Source organism: Schistocerca americana, chromosome 11 (assembly GCF_021461395.2).
Source record: "Schistocerca americana isolate TAMUIC-IGC-003095 chromosome 11, iqSchAmer2.1, whole genome shotgun sequence".
NCBI lineage: Eukaryota > Metazoa > Arthropoda > Insecta > Orthoptera > Acrididae > Schistocerca > Schistocerca americana.
In genome coordinates, this window is record NC_060129.1 from 46329079 (window position 1) to 46349709 (window position 20631).

At 43.3% G+C, this 20631-nt stretch overlaps 1 protein-coding gene across 1 annotated transcript in view; it reads right to left on the reverse strand.

Moving 5' to 3' along the window:
• Positions 1 to 2376: 2376 nt before the first annotated feature.
• The window catches only part of LOC124553940 (dnaJ homolog subfamily C member 11), a 128503-nt gene continuing 110248 nt past the window's right edge, over positions 2377 to 20631 (reverse strand). Inside the window, exons 10-12 of the mRNA XM_047127958.1 lie at positions 17631 to 17913; positions 9516 to 9645; positions 2377 to 2677 (exon numbers count right to left, since the gene is read on the reverse strand). Of these exons, the coding sequence (XP_046983914.1) occupies positions 2652 to 2677; positions 9516 to 9645; positions 17631 to 17913 (439 nt within the window). The 3' untranslated portion in view covers positions 2377 to 2651. The remainder of the gene's footprint in view (positions 2678 to 9515; positions 9646 to 17630; positions 17914 to 20631) is intronic.

Consider the following 20631-nt stretch of genomic DNA (forward strand, 5'->3'; position numbering starts at 1 on the left):
GACATTGTGGAAGTTATTAAGAAATTCGGTGGATGGAAGTAGCAAAGTGAATTAAATTGCATACAGTATCAAGATGATTTTAATTGGTATAAATTAGTGATCCCTGGACTATTGCAAGATTTCGGAGCAGATTTTTTCACCCTGAAATGAAGGAGATTTTCGAAGACGTGGACGCCGCCCTAAAGAAGATAAGTTAATCTGGTAAAGGATGATCTCTCGTCTACGCCACTTCCTTCTGTCCGTTACATTCTGTTATTCTCTGTTTCTTTTCAATAACTTTTGTAGTGAAAATTGGTTTAACTTTTGCTCAAAAACGCCACAAGGACCACCCCAACAATAGCTTTTCCGAATAACGAAGTCCGATAGCTTTTCTGTAATACAAAGTCCGATTTGCTTTTCATTCTTTCCCTTTTCCACGGTCTCTCTTCTCCCATTTTTTTTATTAACCACTACAAGGTGGTCTGTTTCTTCAAATGAGATACGGAAGCCCACATTATCCAGTTACACGATATACCAGTTCATCTCTTTAGAAAACCAACATTTTTTGTGGTGGTGTCCTCAAGTTAACAGAGTTTCCATATTATCACCAGCCTACCACCACTTTTGTTGCAACCGGTAACCCCATATTCACCGAGTGTCTCCAGTAATGAGCTTAGAGTGACTAGCCCACGTAGGAAACACGGAGAATTTATTTATTGCAGTCAAATATTACGTCTACACCCAGTCACAGCCAATCAGTTGAACTGATAACTTTCTTATCAAAATATTAACAATTCCTCTTACCAGTGCCGCCATCTATGTGACGGCACAAGTGTAGGAGACACTGAAAATTTATTTACAGCAGCCAAATACGAGGGTCGGTCAAAAAGTAATGCCTCCCATTTTTTTTCTACTTAAAGAAATTAAGTTAAGTGAAAAATTTGAATTTGGCGCCATTCCTCAAACCTTCTTCTGCAATCCACTGCAGTAGTAACTTTCTGTGTCAACAGGTGGCAGCACAGCAGAAGTTTGTAAGATGGCCGACATCGATGTTCGTTTGAGACAGCGTTGTGTGATTGAATTCTTGAATGCAGAAGGTGAAACGCCCATACGCATTCATGAAAGACTGAAGAAGGTGTATGGTGTTGTGACAGTGGATGTCAGCACTGTTAGACGATGGGTTTGTCGTTGTAAGGAAGCTGAAGGGCAAACACCATTGACTGACGAAAAGCGGAGCAGCAGGCCGGTGAGTGCAGTGACTCCACACAACATTCAGCAAGTTGATGACATCATTCGTGGTGACCGTCGGGTGACTGCAGATGAAGTGTGTCGCATTATTTCTCTTAGTAAAGGCAGTGTGATCACGATTATTAAACAATTGGGGTACTCAAAAGTTTGTGCACGGTGGGTTCCAAGAATGTTAATCGATCAGAATAAAGAGGCAAGGAAAACAATAGCCTCCCAACACTTGCAGCGCTTCCGTTTGGAGGGAGATGAGTTTCTGAAAAAAATTGTGACCGGGGACGAAACATGGGTGCATTTTTTTGAACCCGAATCAAAGAGGCAGTCAATGGAGTGGCGTCACACAAGCTCGCCGAGAAAGAAAAAATTCAAAACTGTGCGATCGGCAGGGAAAGTTATGGCAACAGTTTTCTGGGATACAGAGGGTGTGATTCTGGTTGATTTTTTGGAGCAGGGATGCACAATAAATTCTGTTCAATACGTCACAACCCTCAACAAACTTAAAGCACGTCTTCAGCGAGTTCGCCCAACAAAATCAATGGCAGATGTTCTTCTTTTGCATGACAATGCAAGACCACACACCAGTCGTCACACCTCTGACGAGATTGTCAAAATTGGATGGGAAGTTTTGCCTCATCCCCCATACAGCCCTGACCTGGCACCATCAGACTTCCATCTGTTCGGGCCACTAAAAGAAGCTCATCGTGGGATTCATTTTGAAGATGAGGAGGCCGTCAAAACATCCGTGCGTCAATGGCTTAGGAAGCAGAGCTGTGATTTTTACCGTGCTGGGATACATGCCCTTGTTCAAAGATGGACCAAAACTGTAGAGATGGGCGGAGATTACATTGAAAAATGACAAAATGATCCTCAATGTTGTGGTTTTCAACCTATGTAATTGCATTTAAATTTGCTGACAATTAAACGTAGAAAAAAAAATAGGAGGCATTACTTTTTGACTGACCCTCGTATTATGTCTACACCCAGTCACAGCCAATCAGTCGAAGTGATAGCTTTCTTATCAAAATATTAACTATTCCTCTTACCAGTGCCGCGATCAGCCGTCTATACGTAGCACTTTCCGACGAGTTCTCTTTCCCGTAAAGGTGAATGTAAGGTACAGTAGGAAAATAAATAAATAAAGGTGTCATTGTGTCACAGAAAATAAACATTCACTTTTTATTTATTTCGAAACCGCTATCAGAACGACAGTGCGGGAGAGGTTCCCTTATTTACAATGAGCTCGAGACGAGCTGCGGCAGACTACGCAGTACGAGAGGTCTGCAAAACTGGCGCGGAGGCAGGCACCCGCCAGGTGGAGAGCGGCACCCTGAGTACGGTCGGCACCCGCAGCTGCAGCCGCACTCCCCCGGGCCGGGCCGCTGAGCTGCCGGCGCGCCGCACTACGGGCACTACGACGGGGACCGCCGTCAGGTGGTCGGGTTGAGGCGGTGGGCTGCAACGAGAGAGGAGCTGCGACAGATACTCCCACTTTACACTGTCAAACTGAGAATGCGACTACAGTACGGAGTCTGTTTCCTTTTGCAGTTGCCGTGAATCCCATAACACACAAACGACAGTATTGCCATTTGTTAAAGATACTCAAAGTCTCCATTATAACTTGAAAAAAGTTACATAATTAGTTTTTCACTATCAAAATTAATTTGCTGACTGCGAATTCAATGTGAGCTTTATTAAGTATAAATCTACTACCCAATAGCGACACCCGAAAATTTGTGCCGGAACTCGAAACTGGATTTCTCACTTACTGTGAGTGGTCACATTAACCATTTCACCTACCCGTGCACACTCCCTGAACCGACCTAAACTTCAACTTCCACACGTTACACTGTCTACATCCTTATTTCGTAGTCCGCTAAATTCCTCACCTAACTATTGCAACTTTGAAGATGTAGAATAGCAATGAATAAAAATTAGAAAATTTTATTAAAACTCATCCACACTGCCACAAGCAAACTCAAGTTGTGTCAGAGACGGAGGTTGTAATGGTACTTTGACTTCCGCAAAGTTATAATTTACGATCGAGCACGCAGAAGAGCGCTGCGCCAGCGACCGATTTAATAAATACCACAATGATGTACATACTTGTAGGATCCTAAGATATTTAGAGGGGCACCGCTCTTAGAAACGGTAATAGAGGGGTACCACTCTTAGAAACAGCAATAGTGGGGACACCACACTTAGAAACGGTATTAGGTATAGAAACTTTTACATTATATTAAGTTAACATGTATTTTATTTTGTGTAGTCCACTGTAGGAGATGACTTTACTAGTATTTATGAAGTAGTTAGCAACCATCACATGAACCTATCCTCCTACAGAGGGCTGTCTTGAAGCTTGAAATATGTGTAAATTTTATTCCAGGGTGCAAGATGAATTTTAAGTTGAATATTCTAGCGAGTTCCCACAATTATCTTCAAATGTTGCAAGTGTAACGAAAAAAAAAAGAGAGAGAGAGAGAGCTAACAAATAAAATGTATATTTCAATCCGAATGTAATGTAATTCACATGTCAGCACAATGATATTGAATGTAACGTAAAAAATTGACTATATTTTTCATTTAATTCTGTATATGTAGTATATGACAACAATGTAACTATCTCATGTAATGATTAATTGTGAATATTTGTATATTTATGTACTAATTATATCAAGAAATGTATTTTAAGGAGATGTTAATGAGCTGCAAAGGACTTGTGCATGTAGCACATGATTCATATAAATGGAACTGAAAATTCAAAGAAGAAACCAACGTGATGGAACACTGGTCAAGCAATATTTACGTAGTGTCAATATGCTTTGAAGTGTATGGTGTTGTGGAAGCCGGCAGGTCTTCAGGTTGGTGTAAAAGACAAGCTCATCACCTGTCGTAGGCAGTGGGGTGTTTCCTGTGCCCTCATTGACCATTTATACCCCGGTAGACGCCACCAAAATTCGACTGCTGGAGATCACAATTTCGTGTTGACACATTGAACAAACTTTGGATTTTCTTCAAGTCACACGCACGAGATCCAGGCAGTACACACACACTCAGAATCAGATACTACGTTTAAAGACATTGGAGAAATATAATAGAAACATTTATTGTTCGAATTAATTCCATTGTAAACACGAATCATGTAAACTGAATTCAAACGCTGTGCTAAGCAACGATAATACGCTGCAATTCAAAGACATTAATGTTACGACTCCTAAAGAAGATACACACCAAAAAGACTGTATACAAAGACTGATTTGCAAAGAGCATTGTGCTCAGAAATATTTTTTGTAATCTGTAAATTTCTTATTTTCTCATATATATGTATATATTTTCTATACGGCCACGCTCGCTTGCGGAGAGTGTCAGTAGAGGAGGCATTGTAATGGTACTTTGACTTCCGCAAAGTTATAATTTACGATCGCACACGCAGAAGAGCGCTGCGCCAGCGACCGATTTTATAAATAATTTTGTTCTTTTTTTTTTACTTTTGCGTAGGTTTTTTGTTTTTAAGAACTAATGGATGTCTCTCTCTCTTGTCTTGATACGAAAGACGTGTATTTTTCAACGATGTGGTGAATGTGCTTTTGGTGAAAATTAAACTTACATTACAAAGCGATGTTGTTTCAACAGCTAATGAGGAGAAGATAATAAAAGGTAACACTACAAGGTGGAAGCAGGAAGCGAGACAGTACGTCACGAGTGGATCAGGTCGTCGACACATTATGATATTTGTACTTTCGACATTGCAGCCCAGTCAGCAATCTAATATATAAGAAATCGAGGCCGATAGTTTCTTATATATTACATTACGATGTGTTTGGCAGAAAGTGAGACGAGCATATTCCTCAGTTCGGGAGACGTGTCGCATCGAACTGTATCTCTGTCACATTGAACTGCATCTCTTTCACGACAACACACAGTATGAAATTGATGCGGCAGTCAACGGGCCGTTAAGTGACTGTAGCAGAATAAAGATGACACGTACGGTTGTTACAAACTGAGCCTCGTGCTATCTCCCTTTAAATGACCCAGCTCTCATCACATGTTTATCACTGGGATCAATAGCATTCGCAGTACTAACACTGGAGTTCACGATTATGATACTGTAGTGAATTTACGTTCTAGAAGCTCCGGCACAGTCTACGAACGAGCCGAAGGTGCACTCGAAATGGCGACCTCGAACTTGACGAACTTGATGCTGCTCGCCACAGAAAACTGGCAGTCTTCTGACAACACCACATCACAGATTGCTGCCAGCACTGTACTTCAATGCAGAAGGTGGCAACGGGGCCTCTGTGTCCACACACCCATTTGACACTCAGGTGCCTGCGGATGCAGACACCAATCGGGGGTAGGCAGGAGTCGACCGAAATGAACTACATGCAAGTCAACGGATATACCTGCTTGTTACAACCTGCTGCAGCACTACGGTCACTGGCATCATCTCCTGGGGATAGAATCACTGACCTGATTAGACAGTAACTCCTGAGCAGACTGGAACTCCAGCCCCCCCGCACACACACAAAAAGCTCCGAACTGGCAAAAGTTAAAGAGGTTGAGATAGCCATTTTTCATTGCAGTCAGACAGCCAAAGATTCCAGCCAGGTGACTGTTGCATGTGTTGCCCCTGCATACGAAGTCTTTTCAGGTCCGTATGAGCACGATATCGACACCAGTCGGGTGGGCTGCAAGCACGTGGTATGCTAGATGAACGTGTGGAACGTTCTCCACAAGATCTGCCACTACGGATACCACTTACAACACGTGCAGGCCTCGTTACTTACAGACTCGGCTCCGCAGTCACAGTTCTGTGGACTGTTCGTCACACGGACCACGGAGGTGCCGGGATTTCTCGTCATCCCTCCTATTCGCAGAGTAGGCTACCTTTACGAGGGGCAGTATCGTCTACGTGCACGACACCCACCTGTGATCTGCAGAGAATACCCACGGTGCGGTGGCAGTGGTCTGTCGACACCAGCTCGGCCTCAATCTGCGGGTGGGGATACTGGCGACCGCCCGCCATTCCACGACACCTCACAGGCATGATGTACCCGCTCTTTCTGTGGGTGACGCTGCTGGGAGATGGGCCTTTAGTGGTATGGAGGGTAATGAGCCTACTGCAGATAATGGAGTTCCAGCTCACTGCCCTCTTCTGTGTAGAGCAAAACACTAGCACAGGCTTGGATGGCGTGTACTGGTACAGCTGCCCATGCAGCTTCAACACGATACCACAGTTCATCAAGAGTAGTGACTGGTGTACTGTGGCGACCCAATTGCTCGGCCACCACTGACCAGACATTTTCAATTGGTGAGACATCTGGAGAATGTGTTAGGCAGGGCAACAGTCTAACATTTCCTGTATCCAGAAAGGCCCATACAGGACCTGCAACATGCGGTCGTGCATTATCCTGCCGAAATGAAGGGTTTTGCAGGGATCGAATGAAGGGTAGAGCCACGGGTCGTAACACATCTGAAATGGTAATGTCCACTGTTCAAAGTGCCGTCAATGCGAACAAGAGGTGACAGAGACGTGCACCCAATGGCACCCCATACCATCACGCCGGGTGATACGCCAGTATGGCGATGACGAATATACGCTTCCAATGTTCGTTCACCGCGATGTCGCCAAATACGGATTCGACCATCATGATACTGTAAACAGAACCTGGATTCATGCCAAAAAATGACGTTTTGCCATTCGTGCACCCAGGTTCGTCGTTGAGTACACCATCGCAGGCGCTCCTGTCTTTGATGCAGCATCGAGGGTAACCGCAGCCACGGTCTCTGAGCTGATAGTCCGTGCTGCTGAAAACGTCGAACTGTCCATGCAGATGGTTGTTGTCTTGTGAACATCCCCATCTATTGACTCGGGGATTGAGACATGGCTGCACGATCCATTACAGCTGTGCAGATAAGATGCCTGTCATCTCGACTGCTAGTGATACGAGGCCGTTGGGATCCAGCACGGCGTTCCGTATTACCCTCCTGAACCCACCGATTTCATATTCTGCTAACAGTCATCGGATCTCAATCAACGCGAGCAGCAATGTCGCGATAAGATAAACTGAAATCGCGATAGGCTACAATCTGACCTTTATCAAAGTCGGAAACGTGATGGTACACATTTCTCCTCCTTACACAAGGCTTCACAACAACGTTTCACCAGGCAATGCCGGTCAACTGCTGTTTGTGTATGAGAAATTGGTTGGAAACTTTCTTCATGTAGCACATTGTAGGTGTCGCCACCGGCGCAAACCTTGTGTGAATGCTCTGAAAAGCTAATCATTTGCACATCACAGCATTTTCTTCCTGTCGGTTAAATTTCGCGTCTGTAGCACGTCATCTTCGTGGTGTAGCAATTTTAATGGCCAGTAGTGTAAATTCCATCAGCACTGAATGTTGTGAACTCATCGCCTATCGAAGTAAATCAATTATGTGAATGCATGGTGTCTGTTCTTTGGGACATTTCTTAAAGAACAGACACCAAACATTTATAAAATTGTAAGTAATCGCTATAACTGATAGTACATTTATTCCACTGTGAGACGAGATGGTCAATGCCTACATGGAAAAATGTTTGCAGTTGCCTACTACGACACCCCTCCCTTGCTTAAACAATCAGAAATTTGTGTCTATAGTTCACTCTGACAATACAAAAAAGCATTCGTTGTTGAGCAGCTGTAAAAAGTTCAACTTTTTTAAGACGCTTTCAATGTTCAGAGGTGTTGAAAATTTACTTGATATCATATTCGAGGTCCGTGGCGTTAAATGATGTAGCACGTAATTAATAATTATATACAGAATATGTGGTTTATTGATGATAATATTTTCATATTTACACATGAAAATTTCAACACACAAAACGTACAGCTCTTTTCATTGCCAGTAGTGTATTTTGCTCCTTCTGCTCTCAGGGACCATTTCATGCAGTTTATCTGCACTCGACAAAATCATCCTCTACAGTAAAAGTGAGGAGGCAGCAGCTTCCTTACTAGTTTACTCAAATTTAGATGGCACAAGTGTGAACAGAATTAAGCAATTGGGCCCCAGCACCCGGAGACTGTGGCCACATGTGTGCAAGTCAAGTCCCTGCGAATGTGCGTGCGGTTTCTATTTCGGAAGAATACTTTCACCGAAATTGCAATATTTTAGCAGTCTTTTCCACCGTGCGCACCTGCGACTCGATGCCTGCACCGTGTAGTGAGTATCCGTCTCTCTCTTCTGTATTCACGGTGTATATGGCCAGGGAAAAACTGGGGAATTTCTCGATCTGGGAAAAATCTGCGAATTTTTTAGAAGTCTGGATATTTTTCAACTGTCAAGTTTTCAGTTAAATTTTTGTAATTTTGATTGGTAAGAACCGATATTCTAACAAGGAATTTTTTCTTTAGCCTGCTACTGCAGAATAATTGTGCTTGTCAGAAATATTTGGCTGTTGCAATTTAAGCCATGCTCTTATGATTCTGCCTAACCACACCCTTGGAAAAAGAGCAGCAAAAAATGTTTGACAACCAATGTCATTTGTGAAAGCTTAGTGTTTCTTGTAGCTATACGTATGTATATTAATTTAAACCATTAATTTTTCCTATTTGTGTGCTCCTGCTTCTTAGCGGTGATGTTGCTACTGACTGATTACATCAAATCTCCTACACTATGAATGTCTGCTGTTACTAGCTCTCGAGATCACGTGACGTGTACTATGATTAACTGAGAAAAGCAAATCTCAATGTCATGCTGTTTTTGATGAAATTAGTATTTATACTTCCATAATACAAAAACAAGCAGTGTACATGTTGCCACACATCAAAGATCTTTACCAACGCTTTTTTTTTTGGCTAGGTTTCCTTTCATTAAGTGTCACGAAGTTCTACGGCATTGTATAAAACCTTTAACACTCAATGGAATGGTAAGAATGGACTGGTAAGTTTTACAGCTCCACGGGAAAGTACATTTTCACTTAACACGGAAAAAATGTGCTTTCGCCCAAGGTATAGTGCATTTTCATCCTGGAAAAAGTGCATTTTGCCCTGGGAAAATATGTATTTTTAACCAGGAATTCTGGGATTTTTTTTTTCTTTTCCTGATATTATTGTTATTCCATTCTGGGCTTTCCACTTTTTGATGAAGCAGCAAAGTAATAGTTCGCTGCCAATAAGGTATACACATTAAGCTTCTGTGATACCTTTGTCTCATGTCGGTGCATACCTCAACTTGTTCCACATCTGAGGGTTCTCCTCTTTGATGACAGCTATGAAACACAATGCACGAATGAATGAATAACCTGCACCTACCTTGCTTGGGCAGTCGGATAGACTCAGTATCCCCGACAGTAACCTCGTGCAGCAGCCCGTGGTACGTGTACTGCACACGCAGGGCCTTCTCCTCCCCCAGGCACGGATCGTAGAATCCGGGCAGCTGACTCTGCAAGATACCGCACAAACCTGTCAGACCACACGTGTCCCATTTCCTCCACATATTACATACTGTGTATGATCAGAGCATAAGCCTTTCAGGAAACTATCCTACACACAGTCACAAACATAGATTTAGTATAACATAGGTTATTCCACTGAGGACATTTACGCTGGCAGAAGGCGGTCGTGTCTTTTATAAACATTTCATGTAGTGGAAAAAAATGCATTGTGGTCTGTTCAGATGGTGGATATGCAGTGACATAATGTAGCAGGGGCAAGGCATGGCACAGTGAGCACATTAGTACTTGCTAAACGTGGGCGTTTATGTCTCCGTGGTACTCTTGAAGGTGTCATAAACACCTCAGAGAGGACGGACATACTTCAATGTAAATGCTCACGACAAGGAAAGATTGTAAATCTCAGATCTTAAGTTGAATTAGGTGTAGTCAGATTTACTGAAAGATGTATTTGAAGTTATGACTTGCTGATAATTGAACCTGTCTTCAAAATTAATGTAAATAGTTGAAACAATACACCAAATTATTGTCACAGACATATTTGTTATTCAGTAGCTGGAACTAGTGAGAAACTTTCTTACAGCATGACCCTGCCTGGACACGAAGTTGATAAGCTCACAAAACAAAAAAGACAACTGTATTTGAAGAAGATCAGTAAAAGGTAACTCAGACCACATCAAACTGACAGATCTGCTATGCAGTGTTCCCTACTCATGGTGTTAGAATGAAGTCCAACATTCAACGTTTTTAAAAGTTTTGTTACATTTTATTCCATTTTTGTAGCAAAATTTAATCAAAATTCTCTGATCGATTTTTAAAATAAATCAATAACTGCCACTTGTAACCTTCTTGAGAAATAAGACAGACTAGACATCCAATATGGCTATCAGTGTACAGATACATTCATTAACACAATGCACAAATCGGACTAGTGCCAGCCCGCAAAAGTATGAATTCAATATTTTTTTGAATGCACCTGTTACATTGGCACGGCAAGTAACCAAATACTACTCACACGAATGACCACCGCCAAACTGTGGTAAACCACAAATTTGACAATCCAGTTCCCAAATATTCTGCACACCACAACAAAAATGCCTTCGACAGCTGCTAAACTACGCGGACCATTTAGATACTCCCTTCCGGCACAAGTTTCTCTGAGCTACGCAGACAGGAATTTTCTCTCTAACACAGCCTGCACTCTCACAATCCCCCTGGCCTCAGCCTCAGCAAGCCTGTTCCCACTGCGCCATCTCGCCTTTTCCCTTCTCTCCTCTATCCACACCACCCATCGTTTTTCCAAATTTTGCACTGCCTTCTCCCACCACTCTCCCCCCCCCCCCCCTCCTCCCAACCAAGCATTCTCCCTCTCTCCCATACCCCCTTTTACCCCTCTTCCTTCCTCCCTCTTCATCCTCATGTTTCTCTCCCCCACCCCCCACCATTCCCCACCCCCTCTTCCTCTGCCTACATCCATTTTGTTGTACCGTCCTGTACTCTTTCCATCTGCGGCCGTGAATTCACCTGTCCACAGACCTGCCTCTTTCCCGCTAACCCGTCCTTGTGTCCCTCCCTACCAACTTCCTCCTCTATGAGCTTGGGCAACCAGTTTTGATAATCAAGTATTGATAATAAGTTTTTCTGCGGCCATGGGAGAGGTAGGATGGGGGGGGGGGGGGAGAGGGGGAGAGGGAGGAGAGAGAGAGAGAGAGAGAGAGAGAGAGAGAGAGAGAGAGAGAGAATGAATGTGCGAGGGCGGCACGCTACTGCTAGAAAAATAAGTAGTGCTTGAAAACTAGTGTGAATGCCATTTTCTGGTAGGCCTGTCTCACACGGAGTAAGGTTCTTTGCAAGTTTGCCAGATGGCATTGCTACACTTGCCGTCTAGCAGGTGGGGGCGATGGCTACCTCGCGTGCTGAACCTCTCACAAGGTGTACGGTTCAGCTCTGAAGCTAGCTAGCTGGCTGGCTGGCTCATCTCTGAACGGCAGGATGCATAAGCCGGGCAAACTGCACTCTTTCTCAAACAACTGTAACGAAACCATTCAGTAAAAAAATTTGATACTCACACATCTTATAGCTTCATTCATAAGCTTTATGATGAACTGCCTTTCATTTCTTTAACAATCATATTTATTGCAATATTTTGAGATTAAGTAAACTGCTGCAAGAATTTTGGAAAGCTTGTAGTGATAAACACAGGACACTACGAATTTGTGCTGGGTGCTTGTTAGGTCAGATGTTGCTGTATATAAAATGTAATTAACTTATTGATTTTTTTCTTAAACTTTAAAGGATATTGCTATCTAACACCAATATTGAGAAAATGGATTGTATACAAAATGCTTCATACTGAACTCACACACCAGTGATAAAGACGGAATGAATTATTCAAAAAATTCATGGTAATCCTAAATTGTTTCAGATACTGAAACAAGATTTTGGCAAATGATAGTACGCAAAGAGGAGATTATTGCACTATGTGATTAATATGCCAAACTTCCATACCTACTGCGATATTCGAGCAACTACAGTTGTTTTCAATGAAATGATGTAATATTTAAGGGGAATCGATAGCTGGTGAAACAACAATTACTGTGGGTTTGGAATCACACGTGGGGAAATTTCACTTTCTTTTTATACCGAGAATGGGCATTTTCATAAACTATTGACTCGTCTTTCCATTAGTGGCTGTTTTACAATTCTGTCACAATTTCAACTGCATTATAATTTTAGTGACACGAATTTACAAATTCTCTTGTGTTTTGGCGAGAGAAGCAGATTTGAACATGGCAACGAGGGAACTTAACATATTACTCAAAACTTGTCACTGATTACACCTATCTGAAGAAAATTGAAGGGAATAAGAAGCCTGGTGAAAATAAGTCTATACTTCTGTTGAAATTTAATGTAACCCCATAGGCCAGTGTGTTTTTAATAATGAATGATATGGATTGACACTGGCCAAAGAATTTCATTTCTGTAGCTGAATGATCTGAAAAAAACGAAAACATTTAAATTTTCAAAATCCAACCAACTACCTATCAAGTTGTAAACAGATTGCCAATATCTTTGACAAACTAAAAGGTGTTTGTGGTGAGAAAGTACAACCCCACATTCTGTACAGGGATAGAAAAGAAAAGATGGCACGTTATGTGCTGTTAAACTGTTTTCATATTTCTTAGATTACTTAGATGTTGTTGTTGTTGTGGTCTTCAGTCTGAGACTGGTTTGATGCAGCTCTCCTTGCTACTCTATCCTGTGCAAGCTGCTTCATCTCCCAGTACCTACTGCATTTCTTCTGAATCTACTTAGTGTATTCATCTCTTGGTCTCTCTCTACAATTTTTACCCACCAAGCTGCTTTCCAATGCTAAATTTGTGATCCCTCGATGCCTCAGAAATATGTCCTACGAACCGATCCCTTCTTCTAGTCAAGTTGTGCCACAAACTCCTCTTCTCCCCAATTCTATTCAATATCTCCTCATTAGTTATGTGATCTACCCATCTAATCTTCAGCATTTTCCTGTAGCACCACATTTCGAAAGCTTCTATTCTCTTCTTGTCCAAACTATTTATTGTCCGTGTTTCACTTCCATACATGGTTACACTCCATACAAATACTTTCAGAAACGACTTCCTGACACTTAAATCTATACTCGATGTTAACAAATTCCTCTTCTTCAGAAACGCTTTCCTTGCCATTGCCAGTCTACATTTTGTATCCTCTCTACTTCGACCATCATCAGTTATTTTGCTCCCCAAATAGCAAAAGTCCTTTACTACCTCAAGTGACTCATTTCCTAATCTAATTCCGTCAGTATCACCCGACTTAATTCGACTGCATTCCATTATCCTCGTTTTGCTTTTGTTGATGTTCATCTTATATCCACCTTTCAAGACACTGTCCATTCCGTTCAACTGCTCTTCCAAGTCCTTTGCTGTCTCTGACAGAATTACAATGTCATCAGCGAACCTCAAAGTTTTTATTTCTTCTCCATGGATTTTAATACCTACTCTGAATTTTTCTTTTGTTTCCTTTACTGCTTGCTCAATATACAGATTGAACAACATCAGGGAGAGGCTACAACCCTGTCTCACTCCCTTCCCAACCACTGCTTCCCTTTCGTGTCCCTCGACTCTTGTAACTGCCATCTGGTTTCTTGTGGAAATTGTAAATAGCCTTTCGCTCCCTGAATTTCACTCCTGCCAACTTCAGAATTTGAAAGAGAGTATTCCAGTCAACATTGTCAAAAGCTTTCTCTAAGTCTACAAATGCTAGAAACGTAAGTTTGCCTTTTCTTAATCTAGCTTCTAAAATAAGTCGTAGGGTCAGTATTGCCTCACGTGTTCCCATATTTCTACGGAATCCAAACTGATCTTCCCCAAGGTCGGCTTCTACCAGTTTTTCCATTCGTCTGCAAAGAATTCGGGTTAGTATTTTGTAGCTGTGACTTATTAAACTGATAGTTCGGTAATTTTCACATCTGTCAACACCAGCTTTTTTTTGGGATTGGAATTATTATATTCTTCTTGAAGTCTGAGGGTATTTCGCCTGTCTCATACATCTTGCTCACCAGATGGTAGAGTTTTGTCAGGACTGGCTCTCCCAAGGCTGTCAGTAGTTCTAATGGAATGTTGTCTACTCCCGGGGCCTTGTTTCGACTCAGGTCTTTCAGTGCTCTGTCAAACTCTTCACGTAGTATCACATCTCCCATTTCATCTTCATCTACATCCTCTTCCAATCCCATAATATTGTCCTCAAGTACATCGCCCTTGTATAGACCCTCTATATACTACTTCAGCCTTTCTGCTTTCCCTTCTTTGCTTAGAACTGGGTTTCCATCTGAGCTCTTGATATTCATACAGGTGGTTCTCTTTTCTCTCCAAAGGTCTCTCTAATTTTCCTGTAGGCAGTATCTGTCTTACCTCTAGTGAGATGAGCCTCTACATCCTTACATTTGTCCTCTAGCCATGCCTGCTTAGCCATTTTGCACGTCCTGTTGATCTCATTTTTGAGACATCTGTATTCCTTTTTGCCTGCTTCATTTACTGCATTTTTATATTTTCTCCTTTCGTCAATTAAATTCAATATTTCTTCTGTCACTCAAGGATTTCTACTAGCCCTTGTCTTTTTACTTACTTGATCCTCTGCTGCCTTCACCACTTCATCCCTCAAAGCTATCCATTCTTCTTCTACTGTATTTCTTTCCCCCATTCTCGTCAATTGTTCCTTTATGCTCTTCCTGAAACTCTGTACAACCTCTGGTTTCTTCAGTTTATCCAGGTCCCATCTCCTCAAATTCCCATCTTTTTGCAGTTTCTTCAGTTTTAACCTACAGTTCATAACCAATACATTGTGGTCAGGGTCCACATCTGCCCCTGGAAATGTCTTACAATTTAAAACCTGGTTCCTAAATCTCTGTCTTACCATTATATAATCTATCTGAAACCTGTCAGTATCTCCAGGCTTCTTCCATGTATACAACCTTCTTTCATGATTCTTGAACCAAGTGTTAGCTATGATTAAGTTGTGCTCTGTGCAAAATTCTATCAGGCGGCTTCGTCTTTCATTTCTTACCCCCAATCCATATTCACCTACTACGTTTACTTCTCTCCCTTTTCCTACTACCGAATTCCAGTCACCCATGACTATTAAATTTTCGTCTCCCTTCACTATCTGAATAATTTCTTTTATTTCATCATACATTTCTTCAATTTCTTCGTCATCTGCAGAGCTAGTTGGCATATAGACTTGTACTACTGTCGTAGGCTTGGGGTTCGTGTCTATCTTGGCCACAACAATGCGTTCGCTGCGCTGTTTGTAGTAGCTTACCCGCATTCCTATTGTTTTATTCATTACTAAACCTACTCCTGCATTATCCCTATTTGTTTTTATATTTATAACCGTATTCGCCTGACCAAAAGTCTTGTTCCTCCTGCCACCGAGCTTCACTAATTCCCACTATATCCAACTTTAACCTATCCATTTCCCTTTTTAAATTTTCTAACCTACCTGCCCGATTAAGGTATCTGACAATCCACGCTCCGATCCGTAGAACGCCAGTTTTCTTTCTCCTGATAACGACGTCCTCCTGAGTAGTCCCCGCCCGGAGATCCGAATGGGGGACTATTTTACCTCCGGAATATTTTACCCAAGAGGACGCCATCATGATTTATCCATACAGTAAAGCTGCATGCCCTCGGGAAAAATTACGGCCGTAGTTTCCCTTTGCTTTCAGCCGTTCGCAGTACCAGCACGGCAAGGCCGTTTTGGTTAGTGTTACAAGGCCAGATCAGTCAATCATCCAGACTGTTGCCCCTGCAACTACTGAAAAGGCTGCTGCCCTCTTCAGGAACCGTATGTTTGTCTGGCCTCTCAACAGATACCCCTCTGTTGTGGTTGCACCTACGGTACGGCTATCTCTATCGCTGAGGCATGCAAGCCTCCCCACCAACGGCAAGGTCTATGGTTCATAGGGGGATTACTTAGATAGGGAAATAAAATCCATTGCCTACATTCAGTCCACATAATTCATTATTAAAAAGATACTGAGGTACAGGATTCCACTAAAATTTCAAGAAAAGCAGTGGTTTACTTTCCCTAGACTTATTACCACCTTTATTTTCTTCTGAGAAACGTTATTAGTGATGACCTTTGACTAATGCGTTAGACTCCTTGTTGCCACATTAATCGGTTTCTATTGCCAAAATGACCTAAGATACACCCAACATAAATTCATAGCAAGCCCAATTTTTTCCTGCAAACTTTCCAAAATTCTTGCAGTAGTTTGTTTAATCCTAAAATATCATAATAAATATGACCATTAATGAACAATTAACATTCTAATGCAATAAAAATTGCAACAGAAATACAAAACAGCAACTGATGGAAAGACGAGGCAGCAGTTTATGAAAATGCCAATTCTTGGCACAAGAATAAAGTGAAATTTCATCACGTATATTGTTCCAAACCCACAGTAATTCTCATTTAACCAACTATTTATGGCCCTTAAATATTACATCATTTCAATGCAAAAAATCTGTAGTCACCTGACCATCGTGGTAGATATGAAAGTTGGGCACATTAATCGTTTGGCGAAATACTCTCCTCTTTCCATACTTTCGCTTGCCAAAAATCTTGTTTCGATATTTGAAACAGTTTAAGAAATATGAGGAATTTTGTGAGTATTTCATTCCAGCTTTTTCAATGGCGTGCGAGCTTGGGACGAAGCACTTTACATAAGATCCATTTTCTCAATACTGGTGATAGATAGCAATATCCTTTAAAGTTTAAAGAAAAATTCAACATGTTAACTACATTTCATACACAGCAAAACATGATATAATGTGCACCAAATGCAAATTCATAGCGATCTCTAGTTTTCACTGCAAACTTTCCAAAATTCTTGCAGTAGTTCACTTAATTCTACAATATCACAGCAAATATGATAGGCAGTTCACCATGAAGCTGGTGAACGAAGGTATAAGATGTGCAAGAATCAAAGTTTTTCACCAAATAGTTTCCCTACAACCTTTTGAGAAAGATCGTAGTTCATCTAGTGGGTGCGTAACACTGTTTGGTCTCGAGTGTTAACTGGCGTTGTCTCAGAGTTCCCACACTGTAGGTTGCGAAGTCAGTACCCGAACAGTACTCCCGATCGGTCAGCGCAGGTAGCATTCAGGGAACCCTCCTAGGTCTCACAAGAAAAACAGCACCGGACCTATCACGGTATACACGAGTAGCTCCCTGTAGATCAGCCAGCTAGCAGATGACAGAGGTGTCACAGGAGCTGTCGAACGAGCTGGCAAGTGAGACTGCAGCACTGTGCGAGACGGGATTTGTATGTTTCTGCGCTATAAGTGAGTGGCTGCCCTTCCCTTATTTTATGCATTACTCCATCTACGAATTTCCATTATTATTACACAAATTCAGTACAGCTGCACATACAGTGATACGGTCGACAGCGACTAACCTTGGAGGACTCGTGCAACACGAGTTGAGAGTCGCGGACGAGGCACTGCAGAGGCACCGTCACGTCGATCACCTCGTCCGGGGACCCCACGTCGTCTTCGACGTCGGATACCGCTGCGCCGCCCCCCGAGGTCGAGGCGCCAGCAGTGGTGGGCATCAGGCGGCCGTACAGGGCACGTACCACCACCAGCCCCCGGCGGGCTTCCTCGTCCGCGCGGACACGTGCGAACGTGGCCCTCATCAGCTCGACGGCAGCCTGTGCCTCTCGTCTCGTTTCTGCCATTCTGGAACATTTCGAAACCAGTTAATTATATGTTTGTTTGTTTTGTTTTAGTGTACAAAAATAACTAGGATCATATGTACCCATGTCAAAACTGTACACCACCGAGACAGAGAGGAGTAAAAAAGGACTAGCCATCATTCCCAATTGACAGAAGAGAAAACAGCTAAAAGCAATGGCGTGGAGAAAGGTCTGCAAAATGCACCATAGAGAAACAGAGGTTCAGAACTAAAAATCAAATGGCCTCGCCATATTGCTACGACAGATAAAAAGTAAAACGAGGTCGGCAGCACGCACGTCGTTTGCTAAAATGACCGATAACTCAGACGGCAAATACAAACGAGAACGTAAGAAGTCAAGAAAGGGCAGTGTGTCAGGAAATGCTGGACTGTCAAATGTTGTGTGCAATTTCCACAAGGTGGTGGGGGAGAACCACTTAACAAATGGCGACGGCTAAAAAGACAGTCCCCAATATGCAACCTAGTTAAAATGATCTCGTGGTGAGAGAGCCGAGAGGAGGTCGTCCGAGCCGCTGGGAGAGGCTCATTCCCATTAATGAAGGACCAGTGGTGTTGTCAAAGTGACACCACATGCCGACGGACGGCAACACAGAGATTGTCGGAGGGAATGTAAGAACTGGCGGGCTGAGGTACGAGGACTGCAGCCTCGGCAGCAGCAGCCTCGTTTCCTGCCAGACTGACGTGGCCAGGAACCCACTTGAACACCTTAGTGACTCTATCAACAGTGAGCAAGTGACCATCGTTCCTGGACCCATTGTACTAAGGGATGGACGGTGTACAGCACACAGAGGCTTTGTAGGGCACTGACGGAGTCCAAGCTAATGATACAACTCGAAAAGCCCGTGTCGCCGGACGTACTGCGTGGTCCGATACGGGGCGAAGAACTCTGCAGTGTTCCGGAAGACGATACTGAAAAATGTCGGTGCGAATGACAAAAGCACGTCCGACACCACAGTCAGTCTGAGAGCCATCAGTATATACAGAGGTACCATGCAAAGTCCTGTGCAAAGGTCATGAAACTGAAGGCGATAGAGTGATGCTAGAGTACTGTCCTTACAAAGCAAATGAAGGCCAAGGTAACCAGGGACCGCCACGCGAAGCCGAGGTGGTGAAGTGTTTACACCCACCGGGAAAGTTGCAGGTAGCGTGAAGTTAAGCTGCCAGGAGGTAACAGAGAACTGGGATACAGTCCATACTGGTGATAAAAGGAGTCACTGAAGAAGGAGGCATAGGAGGGGTGGCCACGCACGGCAGACGAATGGCACACATATCTGGAGAGGAGAACGTTACGGCAGTACGACAGCAGTAGTTCGGCAGCTTGCGCATACAGACACTCAACTGGGCTAGTGTAAAATGCCCAAGTGGCGAACAGTTTTGAGATGCCGTAAGAGGGACGGACGTGCAGATCCATAAACGAAACACGTGTAGTCTAGTTTTGGATGGACAAGGGACCAGCACAAATGGAGGAGGGTCGTTTGATGTGCTCCCCAGGAAGTACCACTGAGCACACGTAGGAAACAGAAGGACTGCTTACAGTGAGCTACCAGGTAAGACGCGTGGGAGGACCAAAAAAGTTTCCCAGGAGCCCCAGGAATTTCGTAGTTTCAAAGAACAGAAGAGCGACAGGCCCAAGATGTAAAGGTGGTGGAAGAAACAGTTGCGCTGCCAGAAATTCATACGAACGGTTTTGTCAGTGGAAAAATGAAAGCCACTGTTGACGATCCACGAGTAAAGGCGAATGAGACACCACTGGAGACGCCGCTCGACGACACAGGTCTGTCGAGAACTGCAATAGGTGGCAAAATTGTCAATTAAAATGGAGCCGAAGACACCCGGCACGAGACAGGCCATTACAGGATTAATGGTAATAGCAAAGAGGACAGCACTCGGGACGAAACCCTGAGACACATCATTTTCCCGGACAAAAGTGTCTGACAGGGCAGAACCCATACACAGCTTGAAAACTCCGTCTTTCAAAAATTCCTGAAGGAAACGGGGTAGGCAGCCACGGAAGCCCCCACGTGTAGTGAGTACGGAGGATACCGGTCCTCCGGCAGGTGTAGTAGGATTTCTTCAAATCGAAAAACACAACCACAGTCTGGAATTTCTGCAGAAAACCCATTCCTGACACGGGTGGTTAAAGTGATGAGACGGTCAACTGCAGAATGGCACGCTCCAAATCCACACTGTGCATCTGTAAGTAAATTGTGAGATTCGAGCCACCGTACCAGCCGGGCACGGATCGTACGTTCCATCACCTCGCAAACAAAGCTGGTGAGAGAAATGCGGCAGTAGCTAGAAGGAAGCTGTTTGTCCTTACAAGGCTTAGGTACGGGTATAACAGTGGCGTCACACCAGTGTGTGGGAAACGTGCCATCTGCCCAGATGCGGTTGTACGTATGAAGCAGAAAGTGCTTGCCCGAAAGAGTGCTGAAACATTCGAATGTGAATTTTGGCCTGGGGTGGAGGATTGGGATGAAGTTAGAGCACGATCTAGCTCCCTCACAGTAAAGGTGGCATTGTAGCACTCACAATTCCCTCGTTTTTCAGGGAGGAAGGCAGGGTAATAGTGGGAGGAGCTCAAATCTCAGCAAAATGACAGCCCAGAGTGCCGGAGATAGCAATAGGGTCTACAATGGCATCGTCTGCTACTGTCAGGTCGGAAGGTGGGAAATTGATGTCGGTCCCAGAGAGCCGTCGGA